The sequence below is a fragment of the Camelus bactrianus genome, chromosome 5 (genome assembly GCF_048773025.1).
Source record: "Camelus bactrianus isolate YW-2024 breed Bactrian camel chromosome 5, ASM4877302v1, whole genome shotgun sequence".
NCBI classification, from domain to species: domain Eukaryota; kingdom Metazoa; phylum Chordata; class Mammalia; order Artiodactyla; family Camelidae; genus Camelus; species Camelus bactrianus.
The window spans coordinates 55578471-55599275 of record NC_133543.1 but is presented as its reverse complement, the minus strand read 5'-3'; the positions used below and the strand labels follow the sequence as shown (position 1 = coordinate 55599275).

At 40.4% G+C, this 20805-nt stretch overlaps 1 protein-coding gene across 3 annotated transcripts in view; it reads left to right on the top strand.

The window, feature by feature from the left end:
• CHN1 (chimerin 1) overlaps positions 1 to 20805 on the top strand; it is a 192883-nt gene that overhangs the window by 3651 nt on the left and 168427 nt on the right. For 2 of the 3 annotated variants that reach the window (XM_074363915.1, XM_074363913.1), the window contains exons 1-2: positions 15783 to 15971; positions 16098 to 16294. Coding sequence is in view for 2 of the 3 variants with exons in the window: in XM_074363913.1 (XP_074220014.1) it covers positions 16276 to 16294 (19 nt within the window). In the remaining variant the exon portion in view is untranslated. Of the gene's footprint in view, positions 1 to 15782; positions 15972 to 16097; positions 16295 to 20805 lie in introns of those variants that run through there. The other variant, XM_074363914.1, reaches the window with a different exon arrangement.

Genomic DNA, 20805 nt, shown 5'->3' with positions numbered 1-20805 from the left:
TATTATGTCCTTAAACTCATGTTCACCCAGCTCCTCTCTGGGTAAAGGACTTGTCACTTTGTAAGGCAGCACTCTCCATCACCAGACAGCTCTTGTGGGTAAAGAACACATCCCCTCGCTGAGCTAGGGTCTACCACCGGGACCTTCTGCCCAGCGCTTCTGGAGCACATCAGATGAAGTCCCATCCCTCCACCACAGGACAACGCTTTAAGTGTCTGTTATTTCATTTTCTCTGAACCTCCTGTTATTCCGAACAAGCATTTTGAAGGCTCTCAACTGTTCCTCAAATTACATGGTTGCTACATCCCTCACTTCTTCCTCATTCTCCACCAGACGCTCTCCAGCCTGTCCAGTGCTGAATGTGTACTCCCACCTGGTGAGCGCTGAGCGAAGACCCAAGGGTTGTAATCTTCCTTAACTGACACTACTGCCAGCAAGGCTGCCTAATCTTTGAAAGTCTTATGACAGCCTTGCCATTCTACTAGCTCAAAATGAGCTTGTGGTCAGCTAACCCCATGCCAGGGTCTTTATTAGATGAACTTCTGTAAACCACTTTGTGTTCTAATTATTTGAGCCAGACTATGGCACTTTAGATGTGCCCGGTTAAATAATAATAAACTGATTCTCAGGGAGAGTAGCCATTTCATCTAAGATCCCACAACTAGTAATCGGGGTTTTAGCATATCATTCTTTGAGAGCACATCAAACTCTTTTTCATTCTTGACTATATCATTCAAAAAATTATCAGCATCAAAACAAAACAAAAATTAAAAAAAAAACACTTGCATGTTTAAATGCTTTTTGTAAAGTAACTAAATTAATCCTCATAACCACTTTTTAAGTCCTATTATCATCCACATTTTAGGGTTGAAGAAGCTGAGACACAGAGATGTTTATAACTTGCCTGAGATCACAGAGTTGATAAACGGCAGAGCTGGGATTTACACCCGGACAGTCTGGCTTCAGAAGAGATATGCTTAACCACCGTGCCGCTCAAAGCAATGTTTCCGGTTCTCTGTCATCTAGAGATTTGTAAAAATGTCTTTGATTTTAGGAGCATAGGAGTTGATTTACTTACTCAGCACTTGCTGATACCCAGGCTTCATGCTTGGCATTTGGTACGTGTGTCCAGGACAGACAATGGGGAGATTGGCACACAATGACTGTGGTCATAAGTGACAGAAACCTGACTGAAACTAAAGCTAGCCAGAAAGGTGGGGGGTGGGGAGGGTCTACTGTTGCATACACGCAAAGGATGAGAAGAGTAGATCTTGGTTTGGAGGCGATAGTATCTAGCGGGAAAGTGGTTAGAGGATGGGTGGGATTTGTTCACAGGACAAGAGGGCAGGCCAACCAGGCAGAAGTAAACAAGAGCCACCTAGCAGATGGAGGTCTTTGGTACAAGCCCCAGAAGCCTATTCTGGCTACCTCAAAGACAAAGGAAATGTATTAGAAGGCATGGGGTGGCTTTTAGAGTCCTAAAATCAATTGAAGGACCAGGCTTAACAGAAACAAGAACTAGGGCAGCTTGAGGGGCACTTTATGGCTTCTCTTTTGTGTATCCAAATTGCCAGCATCATCTGCACTTTGGGGCCATTATTAAGTAAGATAAGGGTGATTTGAACACAAGCACCACCATATCCCAACTGTTGATCTGATAGCCGAGCCAGCTCCTGAGTGACTAATGGGCGGGATGTGCTGGACAGAGGGATGGTTTACATCCCAGGCGGGACCGAGCAGCACAGAGCGGGCTGGCGGAGATTTCATCACAATGCGCAGAGAGGTGTGCAATTTAAAACCTGGGGATTGTTTATTTCTGGAATTGTCCGTTTAATATTTTCGGACTGAGGTTGGCCACGGATAGCAAAACCACATATAAGGAAGGACTAAGGAATAGTGAAGGCAAAATTGAGGTGTGAGACCAGTTAGGAGAATTTGCCTAACTGCTAGGCCAAAAATAGTATTTCATTGTCCTCTGTTCTGCACTTGAACATTTTATATATAAATTGGTTGTTTGTACTCCTATTGGAAGTGGCCTATTTTAAGATCTTTGCTGATGTTGCTATTAGCATATTTACCTTCTGTTATGATTTTCAATGATGTTAAGAATGTAGCTCTTTATCAAATATGTGTAGTTCTCTATCTGGAGTTATTCTTTTAATTTAATACTGTTTGTAATTTTTTTAGAGATATTTTTAATTTTTATGAGGACAGATTTTTAAAAAACTTTTCCTTTAGGGATTCTGCTTGTGGTTTTGTACTCAAAGTATTTTGCCAAGATTACTGCTTCAGGCTAGGCTTTTTCATTTGTAAGCAGTAGAAGCCAACTTAATTAAAGGGAAATTCATTACAATACTTGTGATTTAAACGGGACCCTAGAGGTAGGAGATTTAATAAGGCTACACAAGAGTCTGGAACTGGGAACTAAAACCTTACCTGGAACCAAAGCACCTTCCCCATCTCTCTGAGCTTGCCTGCTCTCTCCCCTCTGCTTCTCTCTAAGCATCTGCTTCATTCTTCTCTGAGAAATGGTTCATCCACCCTGTGGCCACCCCAGTTCCAGCACCACTGACAAGTGGACTGGCATCTCTGTGCCCCAATTTCAGCTTGTGGGAAAGAGAAGCTAATTCACACAGTGCTTCCTTTAAGTGAAAAGGTGAAAGTTCTCAACTTAATAAAGAAAGAAAAAAAATCATATACTGAGGTTACTAAGATCTATGATAAGAGGGGAAAAAAAGAAAAAAAATTCCTGCTAGTTTTGCTGTCATACCTCAGACTGCAGAGTTACAGCCACAGTGCATGATAAGTACTTAGTTAAGATGGAAAAAGTATTAAATTTGTACAGTAAGATATTTTGAGAGACAGATCCACATTCACATAACTTTTCTTACAGTACATTGTTGTAATTGTTCTATTTTATTATTGTTAGTATTAATCTCTGAATGTGCCTGATTTATAAATTAAATTTTATCATAAGTATGTATATATAGGAGAAAACACAGTATATATAGGGTTCAGTGCTATCTGCAGTTTGAGGCATTTATGTATCCCCTGAGGATGGGGCCACTGCTGCAGTCTTTTCTTAACACAGCAGCCAGAGGGTGCCTTTTTTTTTTAATTGAAGTATAGTTGATTTACAATGTGTTATTTTCTGGTGTACATAATAGTGATTTAGTTATATATATATATATATATACATACACATATATATATATATATATATATATATATATACCCACTCACATTTTTTTCAGATTATTATTCATTATAGGTTATCACAAGCTATTGAATATAGTTCCCTGTGCTGTACAGTAGGACCTGGTTGTTTATCCAGGGGGCGCCTTTTGAATCATAAGCTGGAACACTTATGCCCTCCCATCCCTCCAGTGGCTCTCCATCTTGTCTAGAGAAAGCCACACTCCCTAGGACCATGTAGTAGCCCGCATTACCTCATTAACCACATCTCCTCTCACTCTGCCCTTTGCCCCCTGCCATTCCCTGCTCCAGCCTCTGAGCTGGTTGTTGTTGTTTGAACACACAGATGTGATCCAGCCTCTGGAACTTGCTGCCCCTTTGCCAAAAATGCTCTTCCCCTGAGATAGTCCCATGCCTCAATCCTTCACCTCCTTCAGGTCTTTGCTGAAAAGCCACCGTCTCAGTGACGGCGTCCCTGACCACTGTACTTAAAATGGACACCCTCACCCCCTGCACTGCCTGCCCCTTCCCCCTGTTTTATGTGTCCCTGTAGCACTTAACCACTTACCGGTGTACAATACAACTTACTCACTTATTTTGCAATTGGCTGTCTTTTCACACATGGAATGCAAGCTTCACGAGGGCAGGGATTGCCCCCCAGCCTTCAGGATACAGCCCGGCACATAGCAAGCACTCAATAAACATTTGTTGGATAAATAACTAAAAAAAGAATACGATCAGTGTTGTGCATAGTCTGGGAAATGATTGCTTTTATACACTATTGATGAGAATGTAAAGTGGTGCAGTATTTCTGAAGGATGATGTTGCAATGTAGATGAAAAGTCTAAAAATCTGAAACATTTTTAAAATTTTAAATGTGAAAAAATTTTTAAATTGTGAAACATTAATTTTGCTTATAGAAATTTATCATAAGGAGATAATATATTAGTTAGTACCCTTTTGGTTGCAAAAACCAAGAAACCACTTGCTCTAGGTCAAGTAATAATGGTGGAGTGATTTGTTACAAGGCTACGTTATAAGCCATGTTACAAAGGGAGAAAGGAGACGCACTATGTGGGACATTTAGACATCTCTACCACACTCACTGTCTTAAGTCAGGCTCCCCAGGAAACAGAGGGAGACAGGGATTTGCATACAGAAAGGTTAGCAGTGTTCTTTGAATCAACATCTGTAAGAGAGTGAGAAAAGGAGGACTGGGCAGAGGGCAAAGTTGAACTGTAAAGTTATAATCAATGCCACAGTCAATGGCATGCAGAGCTCTGGAGCTGCACTGCATTGAGGCAAGGAGCCCAGGCCTTAATACTCACATAACAACGAGTCACTGAATGTAGGCTGTTCCTGTGTGGAGAGTGTATGTGACCTTGGTCCAAGCAGCTCCTTTAGTCCAAAGACAGGTCCTGGGAAGTGACTCAGCTACGAGCCATGAGCAACAGATATTCCCAGCATCTGGGGGAATGGGTACCTTACTCCTGATGGAGAGGATCTGGGCAGCACACCACAGCAGCCACTCTACCTATAGAACTTAAAGGAAGTTTACGTTCTTCCAAGCCTTAGAATAATTGGAACCAGATGCTTGGATGTTATCAGGGCCTCTCTTTTCTTTTTGTTTTTGTGCAACTCTTTCCCACTAAACTGTTTTCTGTTTTTTATTCCACATTGTCAAAGATTATTTCCAGCAGTCCCTAATTTAAACATTACAGCTTCATCCTCAGAGAGAAGGTAATTCTGAATGACCCTGCTTTGGTCAGTGTTTATCCATGGATGTACCAAACAACTATGGTAGAGGGTAAAGTCCCGTGGTACTAATGTGTTGTAACCATTTGGATTTGAGGAGGCAGAGAAAGGGGCAAAGCCATGCTTACATGTGCCCCATCTATAGAGTCAGAGAAAAAAAATCTCAAAGAATGTAAACTAAAATGTTAACAGTGGCTGTTTTTTGCTAGTGGGATTAACAGTGGTTTTTCTGTCCTCTTTTCTTTTTGCATAAATATCTTTGTAGTGGTTATATGTAGAAAAATAATATTTTTGTAATTGAAATGTTTTTTTTTAAAGGAGAAAGTAGGCACCTGTCTCTGGCCTCTGTATAAAAAGGGCCACTAGGTATAGGGTATAGAAAGACTGTTCAGATAAAGTAAGGTTTTCTGGGAACTGATGTGAAAAGAAATCTGGCTTGACTTTGGAAAGCTTACTTCATGGAGCAAACAAATGAAACACGGAAAAGCCAAATATTCAGCAGTTACAATTAACCTTCTTACATCCTGGTATTTCTTAATCCTTTATCATGAGTCCATGCTGTTTAAGTGCAGACCTTAAACAAAACCTTCCATTTGCTTTTGCCAAACTTAAGGGTGGAGCAGGGCAATAGAAATTACTGCCCAGAATGTTATCAATATCCTGGCGTGCTTCCCGCTGGGAGGTCCAGCACTTTGGAAGCCTATTTGAAATCACTGCACTAGCTTTTATATTGACATTAATATATTCAACTGATATTTGCTGAGTATCTATATGCTGGGAAATGTAAAGAAAAACACAAAAGAATCATACTCTTTTTTTTTTTTTCTCCTTAATGGAGGCACTAGGGATTGAACCCAGGACCTTGTGCACGCGCTGTACCCCTGAGCTATTCCTCCCACCCCTAACAGAAACCTACTCTTAGTAAGCTGAGAACCCAGCGGGCAGAAAGGCAGAATATGTGTGTGTGTGTTTGTGTATTATTTACAAGTATATATATTCACAAACATATATTTTATATATTTGTATATATATATACTCAAATAATTATAATAAAATATAAGGTGTTTTTAGACTCATACTTGAACTTAAAGCATAGAGTTCTCTGGGAGTTAAAAGGATTGTTACTTCTGGGTGGGGTAGCTTCATGGAAAATTTCAGTTTAAATGACGGAATCTCAGTTGAACAATAACATTATATGTATATTTTAAACATGTACTTTATATATCACTATATATTATTATTATATATTTTATACATCATTATATATAATTCACATATACAATTTATATACAGAGAAAGATACTTCTGTTTTGTTTTAACCAAGCATCTGTATTAGCATAGCCCTATACTGCCATGGGCTACCGAGACTTGAAAACTAATAGGAGGCCCTAAAGGAGGACTGGCATTTAAATACTCTCAAGTCAAATGAAACTCTAACTCCCAGCTTTGGGGAAGGAAAAAGAAGGGTGCAGTTTCAAGGCCCTGAGGGTCTGGGAGAGCAGGAAGGACAGTGGAACGACCAGCATCCAGCCCTACTCTCTTCCTCTAAGAGACGCCTGGGGCTGACCCTGATGACACTAAGACAAGCAAACTCTACTTCCCTGAAGGAGATTATACTGTTTAAAAAAAAAAAAAAAGAAACTGGAGAAATCAGTCAACCATTTTTGTGACATTAAGTAATGGGATAAAAATGTATGTTAAATGGTAGAAAGCCAGCGTTTCCCATCACTGTTGTGGGGAAGGACCTTTGGGACTAAAGGGAGACTTGGTTCAAACTGGAGGCACCAATTAACCTAATGCTCTGAGGACGGGAAAGGGGTGGAGAACTCAGAGGCAGGGTCAGGCTGAGTGAAGACCGGATATGAGAGCTTTTTCTCCTTCTGGATGTTTTCTTCTCTTTGTCAGGACCAGCGCTTTATTTCACCCTGTCTCTGGAGGTTATCTTTCTCCAGTGTGCATTGTTCCTCAGAAGAAACACAGGAAACACAGGAAGGCATACCCTAAGACAGCCAGTTTCCCTTCACAGCTTAAGAGGTACTGGGCACTGACAATGATTTTAAAGCCTAGGAATCAGGCTAATCCAAGCCCAGAAAATGAGGAGTATTAATGAAGTCACTCATGGATACGATAAACACTCAACAGGAAGTTGGTTATTCTACCTCAGATTAGAATTTTAAAATCAGTAAAATACATTTTATCCTGGTACTCATCTGCAAAAGAACCGATTATCCTTTGACCCTGTGCAATTCCTGGGCGAGCACTGTGGGGGCACTGATGGTCCAACGACAGGCAGGTTCCAAGGACCCCTTCCCGTTCCTTGTCCTCTCTCTCCTGCTTGGCCAGCTATCTCCCACCAGTCACCAATATCCAGAGAGACTTGAGTGTAAGAACTACAAGTTGAGCCTCCCCCAGCATTTAGAAAATTTAACCCCATTCTGATTCAATAATATTTCTTTCATTTGGTCTACCCCAAACATACATTACACCTTTCTATCAAAAAACACTTGGCAAAATACTGAGTTCGTAATAGATGTTTTGTAAATAGATGTTGTTCGCTTTATTAATTGGATTTCATCTCTGTGTCTATATGAGCTCCTGGTACATTATCATCATCAATGTTTTATCAAGTGAAGAAATGTTTAATTTCTAAACTTGATTCAAATTGGAGCATCAACTCTAAACTCATTTTTTTATAATAAAACGTTCATTTATGATATTGGGCCACCTTTTACAATAAAGGTCCTCAATGAGCAGACTATAACAATGTATGTTAATATACCAGTGATAAAAATGTGTCCATGCCTAGATTTCTTTAGAGAAGGGTGGCATGCACCAGTCACCCAAGGATTGAAGTTCTGAGTTAGAAGTCCTGGATTCTAAGATCTATCCCACACGGTTTCTGTGATGTTCAAATGAGAAAATGTATGCAAAAGTATTTCACACAGTTTCTGGCACTCATTTTAAACTTACAAGAATTTTGTCTTACCATCTCACCTTCTAACGAAAAGACCAGATTTCTATGCTTTTGTGTGTGTGTGTGTGTGTGTTGGTACAAAATCAACATAATGGGCAGAGAAAGACTAAAACTGAAAGGCAGGAGGTCAGGGAGGAAGATTCTTGCTTGCTGGGCCAGTTCCTGGATCCCCTGTATAGTGAAGTACCAGCTGAAGGTTAAGGAGAGAGTAGACAGAAACCAGAGAGATCACTTTGTACCATAGAAATTAGGGATGGGGAGAGCGCAGGGAGGCAGTACAGGCTGAGGAGTGGGAGAGAATTTGGGAGATTTGAGAGTGCTCGGCTCCAGAACAGCTGTGGGCTGTGACAGAAAAAGAGGACAGGGGTTTTAAGAAGCGCTCCTGTGAGGTTTAAGGTGGATATCTTGTAATAGTCTGTGAAGTGCAAGGCTACAGTTCCTTTTTATTTATTTCTGTTTATTTTTCTTTTTATTGAAGTGTAGTCAGTTTACAACATTGTGTTAGCATACTGGTTCAGTTATATAATATATTCTTTTTCATATTCTTTTTCATCATAGGCCATTACAAGGTATTGAATATAGTTCCCTGTGCTATACAGTAGGACCTTGTTAGTTAAAATATTTAAACCTGCCCCCAATCACATAGATGGTGAGAGGTGAAGCCCAGGTTTGAAGCCAGATCTTTCTGACCAGTGTTTTCCAAAATGCAGTGTGGTATTGGAGAACTTCTAGGGAGGTAGCCTTCAACTCTGGATTTAGTCAAATTCAGTGGCTCATGAGCTACATGTTTTATAGGCTATGTTTCCATCAATATCAAGAGGAAACAAATATTCAAAACCTCTTTCTCCCACCATGCTTGGATTCTAAGTTGTGGAGGGTTCACTCTAGTGCTAGTCTTTCATTTCTTTATGGCTAGTATTCTCTCTCTCCACCCTTGACTCTCTAAAGTTTAGCCTCATTTCCCCCCAGATATCTGAAGTTTTGAGTAACATCTCCTGGAACTTGTTGAAAGCAAGGCTCACTCAAAGTGGAGACCAGAATACTTAGCACTTGGTAACAATTACAATATTTAGGTGGATAGGGCTTGAACTGAGAGCCACTGTCATTGAGTTTCCTTTCAACCTATTCTACTCACAGATATCAGATTCATTCTTCTGCACGGATACTTGCCCTGGTTTCCCAGTGTCTCCAGCAATCTCCAAAGTACAGTGCGCGCCCCCCAGAGGGTATGCAAGACTTCCATTGCCTGATGGAAAGAAAAATTAGAACTTTGTGTATAGTTATCAATCTTTCTAAGTGAGGAGAAAATTAAGCTTTATTAGTATTTTATGTACAGATTGACACAGATTCCCTTACTCAGTTTGTATGTTGGGAATCCCCACCTCACACGCATTATGTGCAAGTTATCCTGGGAAAGAAAGGGAGTTCCACGGTGAGGTGATGTCAACAATGCAGTTGCCTCGTCTTTTCTCATTTGGCTCATTGCAACGTACTGCTATTTACACAGCCAAGTCAATTGGCTTTATGGGTTATGTTATATGATTTTCATCTAAACTAATCTTTACCAAATGGACACCTGTCTTAAAAAGATGCATTCAAAGAAATCGTGCCCTGAAAATCATACTAAGAATACAAGCACAAGTAAACATGAAAGAAATGGCAGAACTGATGTGACTCCTACACTTGGTAGAAGCTCTTTGTCAGCCACATTATGGAGTAAAATAATGATGATACAATAAGGTCTGACTGGAAGTTGACCAAAAAGTCAGAAATTATCAGGAAGACTTTAAAATATAGACTTATATCAGTAATGAAAAACTGCGCCTTAAGGGTATATTGTGCTATTGTGCCTTAAGTTGTAAGCTTACAACAATAGCACACACACACAGTTAGAGATACTGGTGGGTACTCAATTTGTTACTGGAAAACAGGGCAATTAAAAATTTGAGGCCAGAGTTTTACATAATGAATTCAAATTTCTAGTTGCCTCAAGTACTTGAAGAACTGCAAGGGTTCAGATAACATAATAAGCATCAATGCAACAGCTTGGCTTTCTACATATGTCCCCAACGTACATGTCTAGCCTCTTCTCCCCTGAGTGCTGGCTGCCGCCAAACTGTCCCGTCTGCAACTCTTCTCTTAGGATTGCCCACAGCCTTCCTCTTATCTAAACCCCGCCCCTCCCTTTCTCTGGTTGCCTAATCCCCGTCCATACCTCAAAGCACAGCTCCATCCTTTATGAAGCCTTTATCCATTTCATCAGCTGGAAAGAATCTTTCTCTCCTCTGAACTCCCATGGTATTTCATCTGTACCCCTCTGGTGGTCCTGTCATTGTTACTTTTATAAGTCTTATCCCCAGGGTCTGCAAAATTTTAAAGATCTGGATACATGTTTGATATATCTTTGACTCCTTTGCCAGAATCTAGCACATCTGCTATATCATAGGTACTCAGTAAATATTTGTTGATGGGGTGAAGGATGGATGGCTAAATTCCAATCAGTATATCGTCCTAAATGTCTGATACAAGTCCTATTTTACAAGAGGATACAAAGGAGCTTTGTGACAAATCCATCACAGGAATAGACAAGGTTTGAGCCTAGATTGTGTTTTTAATCATGGAAATACACTTCTCTCTTTTTCAGCTTTGTTACTTCATTAGAGATTGTGTAATTCTCACCCAGAGTTCATAGCTATTTTGCTGATTTATAACTCACAATGTAATCAACTTGAATAAGTCATCTTATTGTGGACACCCACATTAACCCGAAAACCCATGGCCACATTAGGGAGGTTTGATTTGTAGCCAAATCTTCTTATACACCCTCTTGAAAACAAAATCTGGCAGAAATCCAACTGCTCAAGTCAAATAGACATTTAGCTACACTGTGCTTAGATAAGCCTGGTGAACTCAGAAAAATACACACAAGTGGAAATGCTGGCTGAAAGTATTACACTATGATTATAGTTCAGAACAAAAAATTTTACTTAAGAGCAGCTGTAATTGCTGTACTTTTATCTAATGTGTATTTGAAAATGTATTTGATTTTAAACCTATAAAAATTTTCCAAAAGATCTGCTATACTATTTACCAAGAAATAAGTATTATTTTAAACGTGTATTCAAAACAAATTAAAAACAGATTTTTTTTACCCTTTTTTTCCCCTGGTCACTTGAAACTAGTGGTCATTTTGACATGTCAAAATTAATTCTACCACAAAATTTAAAAAATAGAACCTGTGGCTTTTCGAAGATTCTCACCTAGGGTTCATAGTAATACCTGTGGTCATCACCTGCTGAACTAAAATTTCCTCTTAAGCTGAGCAATTAACAAGAAATCGATTATCCTGAATCAGGGATAGAAAACCATTTCATTCTGCTTTTGAATTTCAATTTTCCCTCCTTTCATACCTGCGCACACACACACACACACACACACACAGCCCTTCCACAGTTTATTTTCACTTTAAAGTGATATAATAAAGACTAAGCAAACTGCTTAGTAATATGCAATTTCTCAGTAATATGCTATTCCAAATCTGTGCCCAGCCAGTCAATAGCCATCTCCCCACTTAGCCTAATTTTGGTGGGATTATCTTCTGCCACTGGAAGAAGCACACTGTGGAGGGGAACTGAGAACGTTTTCAATTTTTAAGGATTCTTATGTACTTTTCAAATTTTACTTCATTTCTAAGAGCCAAGATCACTCCTACGGACATAATTTAGGCACCCTCTGGTGGTCAGTAGAACACAATTAATTCTCCTAAACCTTAGTTTGAATTATTTAAGCTTGAAGGCCTATTTTGCAATTTATGACATAAATATTCTTTTTTTTTCCCCTGAAAAATTTCATGGTCTAAATCCTTACATTCAAGACAAATGCTGCCTCCATTTCTTGTATGTAAATGGCTCTGCCCTGTGAAAGTGCTGTTTATGAACCACACAGCGCAGGCAGGCATCAGGTAAGCCACAGATCTGGGGCGCAGGGTGGGGGAGCTCATCCAGATTAGGTGTTTAAGGAAAACATTATCAAAAACAGACCAGATCCACTCTAAACAAATTCACACTATGGAAATAAATACTTCAACTGGTAATATAAACATAGAAGAGAATGTCATATATTGTGACTATTTTAAATAAATAATTTAAATCTTAATCAGTATAACTGAGGAATAGAAGATTCTATCACATTAGCAAAATACGTGCTGTGATTTTTTTCTTGAAGAGCAAACCTGCACTATTTTGGGAACTGTGCTAACAGCACTGGTATTCCTAGTGTTTAAAGCTGTGTTGACATGATAAAGTGCTATAATTTTAACTTGTTATTGTGAGGCAGAAACTGCCTTATTTCTGCTTCGTTCAAAACTGAGGAACAAATCAATGTTTACCAATGGGAATGAGTAACAGAAAGAAAACCCAAAAAACTTGTGAAAAGTCATTAGATAGAAATGTAGAAAAAACAATTCAAAGTGTTGTCTAAGTTCTGTTTAGTCAACAAAACTTAAATAAAAATGAGAAAGAGTTTTTAATAAATTTGAAATGGATTGTTCAACGCATACTTTGAACTTTAATCCTCTTAAACCTGAAAAAAAGGTTGCTCTCTATACAATAAATATAATGTTAGTATAACATACTACAGATGAAATTACGGTATCAATGTTCTAATATTACTTCTTAATCGCTCTAGGTATTTATGAAACTGTGATGTAAGACTCTTAGATTTACTAGATACACCAACACTTTGAATATACTGAATATTCAAATTAAAAAGTCTTCTCTATTTTATCCATAATCTAGTTGATTTAAGTACTTTAAATGTCACGGAATGACAGCTAAGCCTAAAAAGAACATTAGAGATAACTTAGTCCCATCCCTTTATTTTATGAATGAGGAAGGTAAGAATGAGAAAGAGGAAAACATTGGTCTTAAAATCTAACAACTGTTTAGTAACAGAGCAAGCAAATCTGGTCCTCCTAGGTGCTTATGTGTTAAGCACAAAATTAAATTTTTGAATGAAGACATAAATGTTTTGAAAAGCCAATTCATTTTTCATCCTTTTTCATAAACAATCTAAAGCACCACCCATCATAATCACCCCCAGGTGGTTAACGCCCTTCCTTACATTGAATCTGTAACAAAAAGGCGATTGCTTTATTTCCAGTTAAGTGAGAAAAGAAATACACTCTAGTCCTCAGTGGGTAATACAACATTATACAAATGATTTTCAAGAGATAGCACTTTGATCAAGTACGGAAAGCATTTTGGTAGAGCATCAAACCATGAGGAAGTCAAATGAAAGAATGACTTGTGGAAAGCTAGATACTTAAAAAGGGAAACATGGCAACATTCAGCTGTATTGTTCCAGTGTGTGCGCGCGTGTGTGTGTGTGTGTGTGTGTGTGTGTTGGGTATGGGGGTGCCAAGACTTGTACAGAGAAGAGGAAGGGGAGGGGAAGACAGTCCTCACCTGACCCCAAGTCTGAACACAGGACTGTTAATTTCTCTCTGATTCACTCCTCCAAAGGATGGAGAGAATTACCAACAAGCTGAGATTGTAGCATCAAAACCTTGATGTTCTGTTACCTCTCTACGAGAGCTCACCAAAGGAGAGAAAAGCACTTTTTCTCTCTTGGGCTGATTGGGCACATAGTTCTGAGTAGAAGAGCATGTGAATGAAGATACTTTTGAACAAAATTCAACTTCTCAAACTACAAGAAGACCCAAACATGTAAAATGACTGAGGACAAAATACCCTCCTTGCAACTCTACTTCTAATACTAAACAGATTTTTCTTTTTAAATTCAAACCATGTATCCTTTAAATCGGTGGCAGGTGGAGAGAGGGGGAGGTAGTCAAGGAGAACACCAGATGCCTCAGATTTTCCTATTAGTTCTGCCACCATACAGGTGTACACATTTGGGAAACTTTTTTGACCACTGGACCCTCAGAGTGTTTCTCTGTATATTAAGGGATTTTGGTCCCATTCTGTTCAAAATTCCATGCTTCTGTGTGAAAAGGGAATTTTAAAAAATTTAATTATAAAGGCAAAAACTTTCAGAGATTACAAAGGGTATCTGGAGGCTAACCTAAGATCCTCTGATTAGTCCACAATCCCCCTGAAAGTGTGCAAAAACATTTTCGTGAGTGTTTGTATGTACATAAACACTTTTCCAGGAAGAGAGACAGTATTTTTATTAGAGCCTCAAAGGGAAATTAGGTCCCCAAAAGGTTGGAGAGTAAATGGTGGTCAGGTCCCCTCTGACTGAGAGAGTAAATGGTGTCTTAGTTTCTGATTTATCTGGTTGTGAGCAGATCAACTGCAATCTTTACGTGGTTATAAAATCTGTCCCACAAAGCCGCCTTGAGTTTTTCATCTCTCTTCGTGAGCTGTGTTTGTTATTTTTCATGAGCAGAAAGGCTGCTCAAAATCAAGAGTCCTTTTCCTTAAAGATTTAAAATTCTGGGGATTTCAAGATTTATTTTGATATTAGTGGCTAAAGGAGGGCCATTTTACTACATCAGAACATTGCAAACATATAGCATCTTAAATATTTGCTCATCAGTGTTGAATTATGTTACCTATTTTTTCTCGAGTTAACTGATGTGAAACAAAAGACTGGCTCCTCCTTGCAACCGGCTTTTCTTTTTCTTCTGACGTTTGAGGTTGCTGTAAAAGGATGATGAATTAACTATGGTTCTATTTGAAGTAGTAATATTCATTTTTTTAATGATTTTGATCCTTAAGATAAATATAAGGTATTTATATAATATTCTTAAAATAATTCGTTGAAAAGTAGAGAGAAGAGGAAAATGACATTAAGGCATCTGAGGAATTGAAAGAGGAAAGATGCATCTAGGAAGAAAGGAGAACCAAAGGAGAAATCTACATGATTAGATGCTGGAATAGTATCAAATCCCTAATCAGAGAAACAAGAAAAAGGGAGGCATTAAAAAACAAACAAAGAAACAAAGAACCAGGGAACAAATATAACAACTAGAGAATACTGTATTTTTGAATACATTAAGTGAAATCGACAAAAACCCATCATAACCGAGCTTTTCAAGAATATCTTTTGGCCGATAATCTCAAGGCGTTATATAGCTTCTCGTTAATTAAGGCAAAGGCAGAGGCGAGCAGAGAACATCACAGAAAGAAGGATGTTGCCAGTGATTATCAGATAAATGCAGAAAGCTCAGGGGAACAATCTTTTGTGGTAAAGGAGACGTGCCAATCGGTGGGGAGTGTTGACTTTTCCTGAGACAATATCAAAGAGGTGTAAAGTAAAAAGAAGATTAGGTTTGAGCATTGACCTTGTAACAAATTACTTTAGGTATTCCCAGATGCTTTTTAACCGACTCCTGTTTCCTCACATATGACGATCTGATCAGAACTACTCCTACTGGCTCCTAAGTCTAAATGGAGAGGAAAGCAATATTCAGTGTCTCTGTTCGACTCCGGGCTCCCTTCCCGGAGTCCTGCAGCCTCAGGTCAAGGGCTCCAGACTCTATTAACCCCGAGGGCGCCAGGGGAGAGATACATCCTCAAACGAACCCAATCCCTAGATGACCCTGGCTGGGTCCTTGTATTCATGGAACATCCTCCAGTGACTCTTCCTCTTTCGAGTAACAGCTCAGTTTTTCTCCTCTCTGCACCTCCTGAAACCCCATTCAGCAAAAACCCTGGGATTTCAGCTAAAACGCACACCACCCCCGCCGTAGCCGGGCTTCAGGAGGCCGCCTCCGGGACTCTCCCGGCGGCTCCTCCCGGCCCGGGGCAGGAGGGGCGCGCGCCCCCGCCCCCCGCGCGCGCCCGTTGCCATGGGAACGCACGGGGCTCGGCCGCCCGAGGGGGAGGCGGGAGGAGGCGCGGCAGCGGATCCAGTGGGAGACGCTATCGCAAGATGGCGTCTGCGAGGCCGCGGGATGCGGAGTGAGCGCGCCCCGCCGGGGGCTCTGCGAGGCTGCTCCTCTCCCCGCCGCCGCCACGGCCACTGCGGCGCCGCCTCTCCGCCTGCCACTGCGCCGTGGCCAAGCCTCCCCGCCTCGCAGGTACCGGCGCCCGCGCGCGCTCGGCGTAGTGTAGGGCAGCGACAAGTGCCGGCTCGCCGAGGGCTAGCGGGTCCCCCCCTGTCGGGGTACTCCTGACAATAACGTGTGAATAACTTTTTCTTGCAGCGGCCCCCTGCCTCCCGGCCTGCAGCCTCCCCACGCGTCCGCGTCCCTACCACGCCCCTCCGACTCCCCGCTCCCTCCGAGGTGTGAGCGCGTCGGCCGGATGCGGTGATCTCCCGCCGGCCTGGGAGGAGCGCGTGGACCGGCGGGCGGCGGCGAGCAGTTGGCGAGCGCCTTTACAATGGCCCTGACCCTGTTCGGTAAGTGCAGCGCTTTGCGGGCGCCGCCGCAGGTGGGCCGCGCCCCGGGGCTGGGGGGCGGGGGCCCGGACGCCCGGACGCCCGGGGATGGGACGCGGCGCGCGGTGTCGGGCGCGGGCCGGGGCCGCGGAGTTGGGGCGCCCGGGGCGCCGGTCTCGCTCCCTCGCGCCTCTCCCATTGTTTCCTCTCCAGGCAGGGCCGATGGGCGTGTGCTCCCCTGGCCAATTCTGGGCTGGGAGGCTCTGAGGTCTTGGATGCTTGTAAACGGAGGATTCTCTGAGATGCCAACTTGGGAGCGAAGTTAGCTGGTTGTTTCCAAATTTATGTTTTCCAAGTCAGTAAATAAAGATCCTGGAAAGTTTATTTATTTGGAACAAGATGTCTGTGCATCCCAACCTACCTGGAGTTGCCAGATGCATGTGTTGATTCCTGTTGGATTTGGGGGGAATTTTTTTGGACTCAGTATATTCCGTTGAAAACAGGAGTAAGTGGTGAACTTATTTTAGTATTTGTTAAAATGGAAAATGTTTGCTCTAACAAATAGCAGAGCAGACAGAAGAAAGTTGGTATTGAAGATAAGTAACCTCAGGAGAATATGAATATTTTAGGAAAGAAATGTTATTTCTGTGATGTAATTACTGTAACACTGTTGTTTCAGTGACTAAGACATCAAGGTGTTCCTCCTCCCTCCCCAAGTCTGTAATGACAATAGGTTGGAAAGAAGGACTGAAAAAATACTTTTCTTTTACCAAAACAGACTCTGGTACATATGTACCTTGCTTTAAGAAAACTCAGTATGTGAAAATTTAGACGTACAAAGTATTCAGTTTTTCAAAGAAAATACAGTGATATGTACCTGATAGCTATAAGGGCAGTCTTAGTAAGTTACTCACAATATCAAGTTTCCAGTTACATTTTAATAATGTCATTTAATCAAGCACGTTGCAAGCATCAAATGCCACAATGCTTTTTGATATAAATACTTCAGAGTGAATTAATCTGCTGGAATCAGAGTTACTTTTATTTAGCCATCTTATTTTACAAGTTAAATTTAGACCCAGAGAGATTATTTCCCAAGGTCACATGGCCTTTTTGTGGCAAAACAGCCTAGAGCATAATTTGCCAGTCTTCAGTCTGGAGCTGTTTACTTTGCCCAAATACCCACAGTAGCAGAAATGACCTTTCTTATTTGGTGTTGGTTCTCCATAAGAACTTTAAAAAAATGTTTCTTCTTTCTCTGAAAGAAATAATAAAAATCTCTTGTCTTCCAATACTTTGTATCTAATCTACATTACTTAGTCAAAGTATTTCCTTAAGTGTGGACTTCTTTTGGTACAGAAGTTAAAAATGATAGAAGGCCTTACTCATAGTTGTTATTTTCTTTTGCTGAAGTGTTTATCTTATACTGTTACAGCTAATCCATAGCAGTAAGATCTACTGAAGTAAATTCTCTTTAAAGCTATTGACTAAATTCGTTTTGCTTCTTAAAGAGATAGTCTGCATTTTCAAGGTTTTCAAAGGTAAGATTTACAAATCCACAACTTCTAAAAGACTTACATTCTTGATGAATAAAACAGCTAAACGGGAGAAGTGGAGTATGTGATAAGGCTCTTTTAAATGAATTCCTAAGTTATTAAATCTTCAGCTGCTGAGGGTGGAGGTCAGGAAAGGAAGAGCATGGAATTTGACCTCTAGAAGAAGGTATGAGAAGCCATCCTCACCCCTCAGAATAAACCAAGTATCTCTAGAATTTTAAAGTCAACTTGTGGGAAAAATAGAATTTAGTTTACAAATTCCAATTTGGCTGCATTTTAAAAGAACATTTCTCTGTTATAAAGCAAAGTACATCTGTGGGCAGAGACTATTGTTTCAGTAATGACAGCGCACACTTGACCTCAAAAGTGTGGTTGCACACCACTCATCAGTCATCTGAGGTGTCTGTTAAAAATGTAGCTTCCTTTGCCCAGAGGCTTACAGAAACTGCATTTCTAGGGGAAGAGGATTTTAAAGGGACTGCCCTCTGATTCTTATGCACACTCAAGTTTGACAACTCTTGTATTAAAGATAAATACTAGATTTGCTCAAATTAGCCAATTCAAAATAGTTTTTTGAATATGTTAAGAGTGGTCCCCAAGTGTTAGAAGAAATGTATTTTATTTTAGATATAACTGCTATTTAACTAGTTGGTATTAGTTAAAAGTACCTCATATCCCTTTGTATTTACTTTTTTTTTTTTTTGATGGAGGTAATTAGGTTTATTTATGTATTTTTGAAGGAGGTAATGGGGATTGAACCCAAGACCTTGTGCATGCTAAGCACGTGCTCTACCCCTGTACTTAAGCTTAATAATCTAGAACAGAGGGGCAATGAGATAAAGTTCTGTGAAATAGTAAGGAAAAGGAAGGAACAAGAAATCAGACAAACGTGACTTATCAGTCATCAAAGCCAGAGCTCCATACAGTTTCTATCTAAGCCTCTCCAGAGTAACCACTGCCAGGACCCTGTCTTGTGTTTCTTGGGTGTGTTAGTTGGTTAAGCCCTTCTCTTAAGTCTACTTGGGCTGCTATAGTAAAGTACCAAAAACTGGGCGGTTTACACAACAGACATTTATTGTCACAATTTTGGAGTCTGGGAAGTCTAAGACCAAGGTTCTAGCTGATTCACTTCCTGGTCAGGGCCCTCTTTCTGGCTTGCAGGCCTCCGTCTTCTTGCTGTGTCCTCACATAGTGGTCTCTTCTCAGTAAGGGCACTAATTCCATCAGGAGGACCCCACCCTCATGACTTCATCTAATCCTAAGCACCTCCCAAAGGCCCATCTCTAAGTACCATGCCATTGCAGGTTGGGCTTCAACATACGAATTTGTTGGAGGGACACAATTCAGGGCATAGTTGCCAGCAACTGAGTCTAGTTTTTTTACTCTGTGTTTTAGATTTCTTTCCAGGATTTTTATAATTGTTCTTTTTATAGGAAGTCAGTGAAACTTAGATTCATTCTTAAAAATGAGAGCCTCTAGTATTACCTAATACAATTTTTAAAATTTACATATGCTTAATTTTTTTCCACTCAAGTATGTTGCAGGAGCTCAATAAAATACTTGCCAAATTAAGCTGAAGGGTGAAGACCTTATCTATTGTCTTCACTATTAATCCCCTTCACTGCTTAATGCAAATTTCCTTTTTATTCCTTGGTAGAAGAACCAGACCCCAGTCCTTCCTGATTTTACAGTCTCATTTGGGAATTGAAAATGGGCATTGTTGAAGTTTCAGAAATTTGCAAGCATTTTTCTTCTTTATGTTTCAGGTGAATCAATCATCAGCATCAATACAAATAGTTTTAAAATCCTCAAATCCGAAAAATATCCAAATGTAGTTCATATTTGATTATTCACCTTACCTTGCTCATTTGTTCAACAAACATCTATAGCAATGGGCAAGAAACATGGTCCCTGTTTTGAGAGCTTATGTTCCAGAACTATAGCACCTAATTAGCTAGTTACATTTAGGTCTTGTTAGAACTTCTCTTGCGGAGAAGCACATCTTGTCTAATAATTGCTGGTCTAGAAGGAAAGTCTCAGATCGTTTAATTTAGGACTTTGTAGCTGGTGTGCTGGACAGAGTGTCCTGATTGGCCACACCAGTAGAGCCCTCCTCGACAGCTGGGTGAGAAAGCATCAGCCCTTGGCAGGAACTGCTGTCACTGATAGCTAAACGGAGCTCTGGGTTACAGCCCAGACCAACTGATGAGACTGGGAACTCAGTTACAGTCCAGCTGGTTTCGCTAAACCTGAATAACTCTCCTCTATCTGGGTGGAATTGACTCTGGCATTGCCCCCACTCGCCCTTTTTGCTTTCCTTCTTATTACTGTTTAGTCACCATCATCACCGCCATAGATCACTTCTGATATTTAGGATTGCACTGTAATTTCTTTCTGTCTTGCCTCAGACTCTTCTCCTGCCATGGAAACCTTTCATTATGCTGCTTCATTTGGCATCTTTCACTATCCTGACACCTGCCTGTGGGCATCTTTGCAGAGGTCCTTTGGAGCAGTTAAATGGGAATGGAGTGTTCTTTGTAAGACAGGAAATTTTCTGATTTCCCTTGACTGTCCTGGCATTAAAATTTATTTTTAAAAAGACAACTACATATCTTCAGTATGATTTATTTGACCAAAAGCTAATTTTGTAGGAAAGTCCCACTTGAATACAGTCTCTGCTGACAGTTTTAGTTTTCCGATGTTGCTCATCAAAAAATATGAGGAGTTACCTAAGCAGCAGGGTGGTCCAATGGTGAGAGCCTAGCTACTTTTCATTTCATCTTTTCAGCTGTCATTAAAATCATCATCTTTCTTTAAATACCTGTCCATATCTCTTCTCTTACTGGTGTCAAAAACTTAGTATTTAAGCTTAAAATTTTTTTTTAATGTTTGGAGATTTGATACTATGTAGGAGAGATAAAAGAATTATAGTTGTTATAACTATGCTAGTCACCATCTGTGTACAGTGTAAGAGGA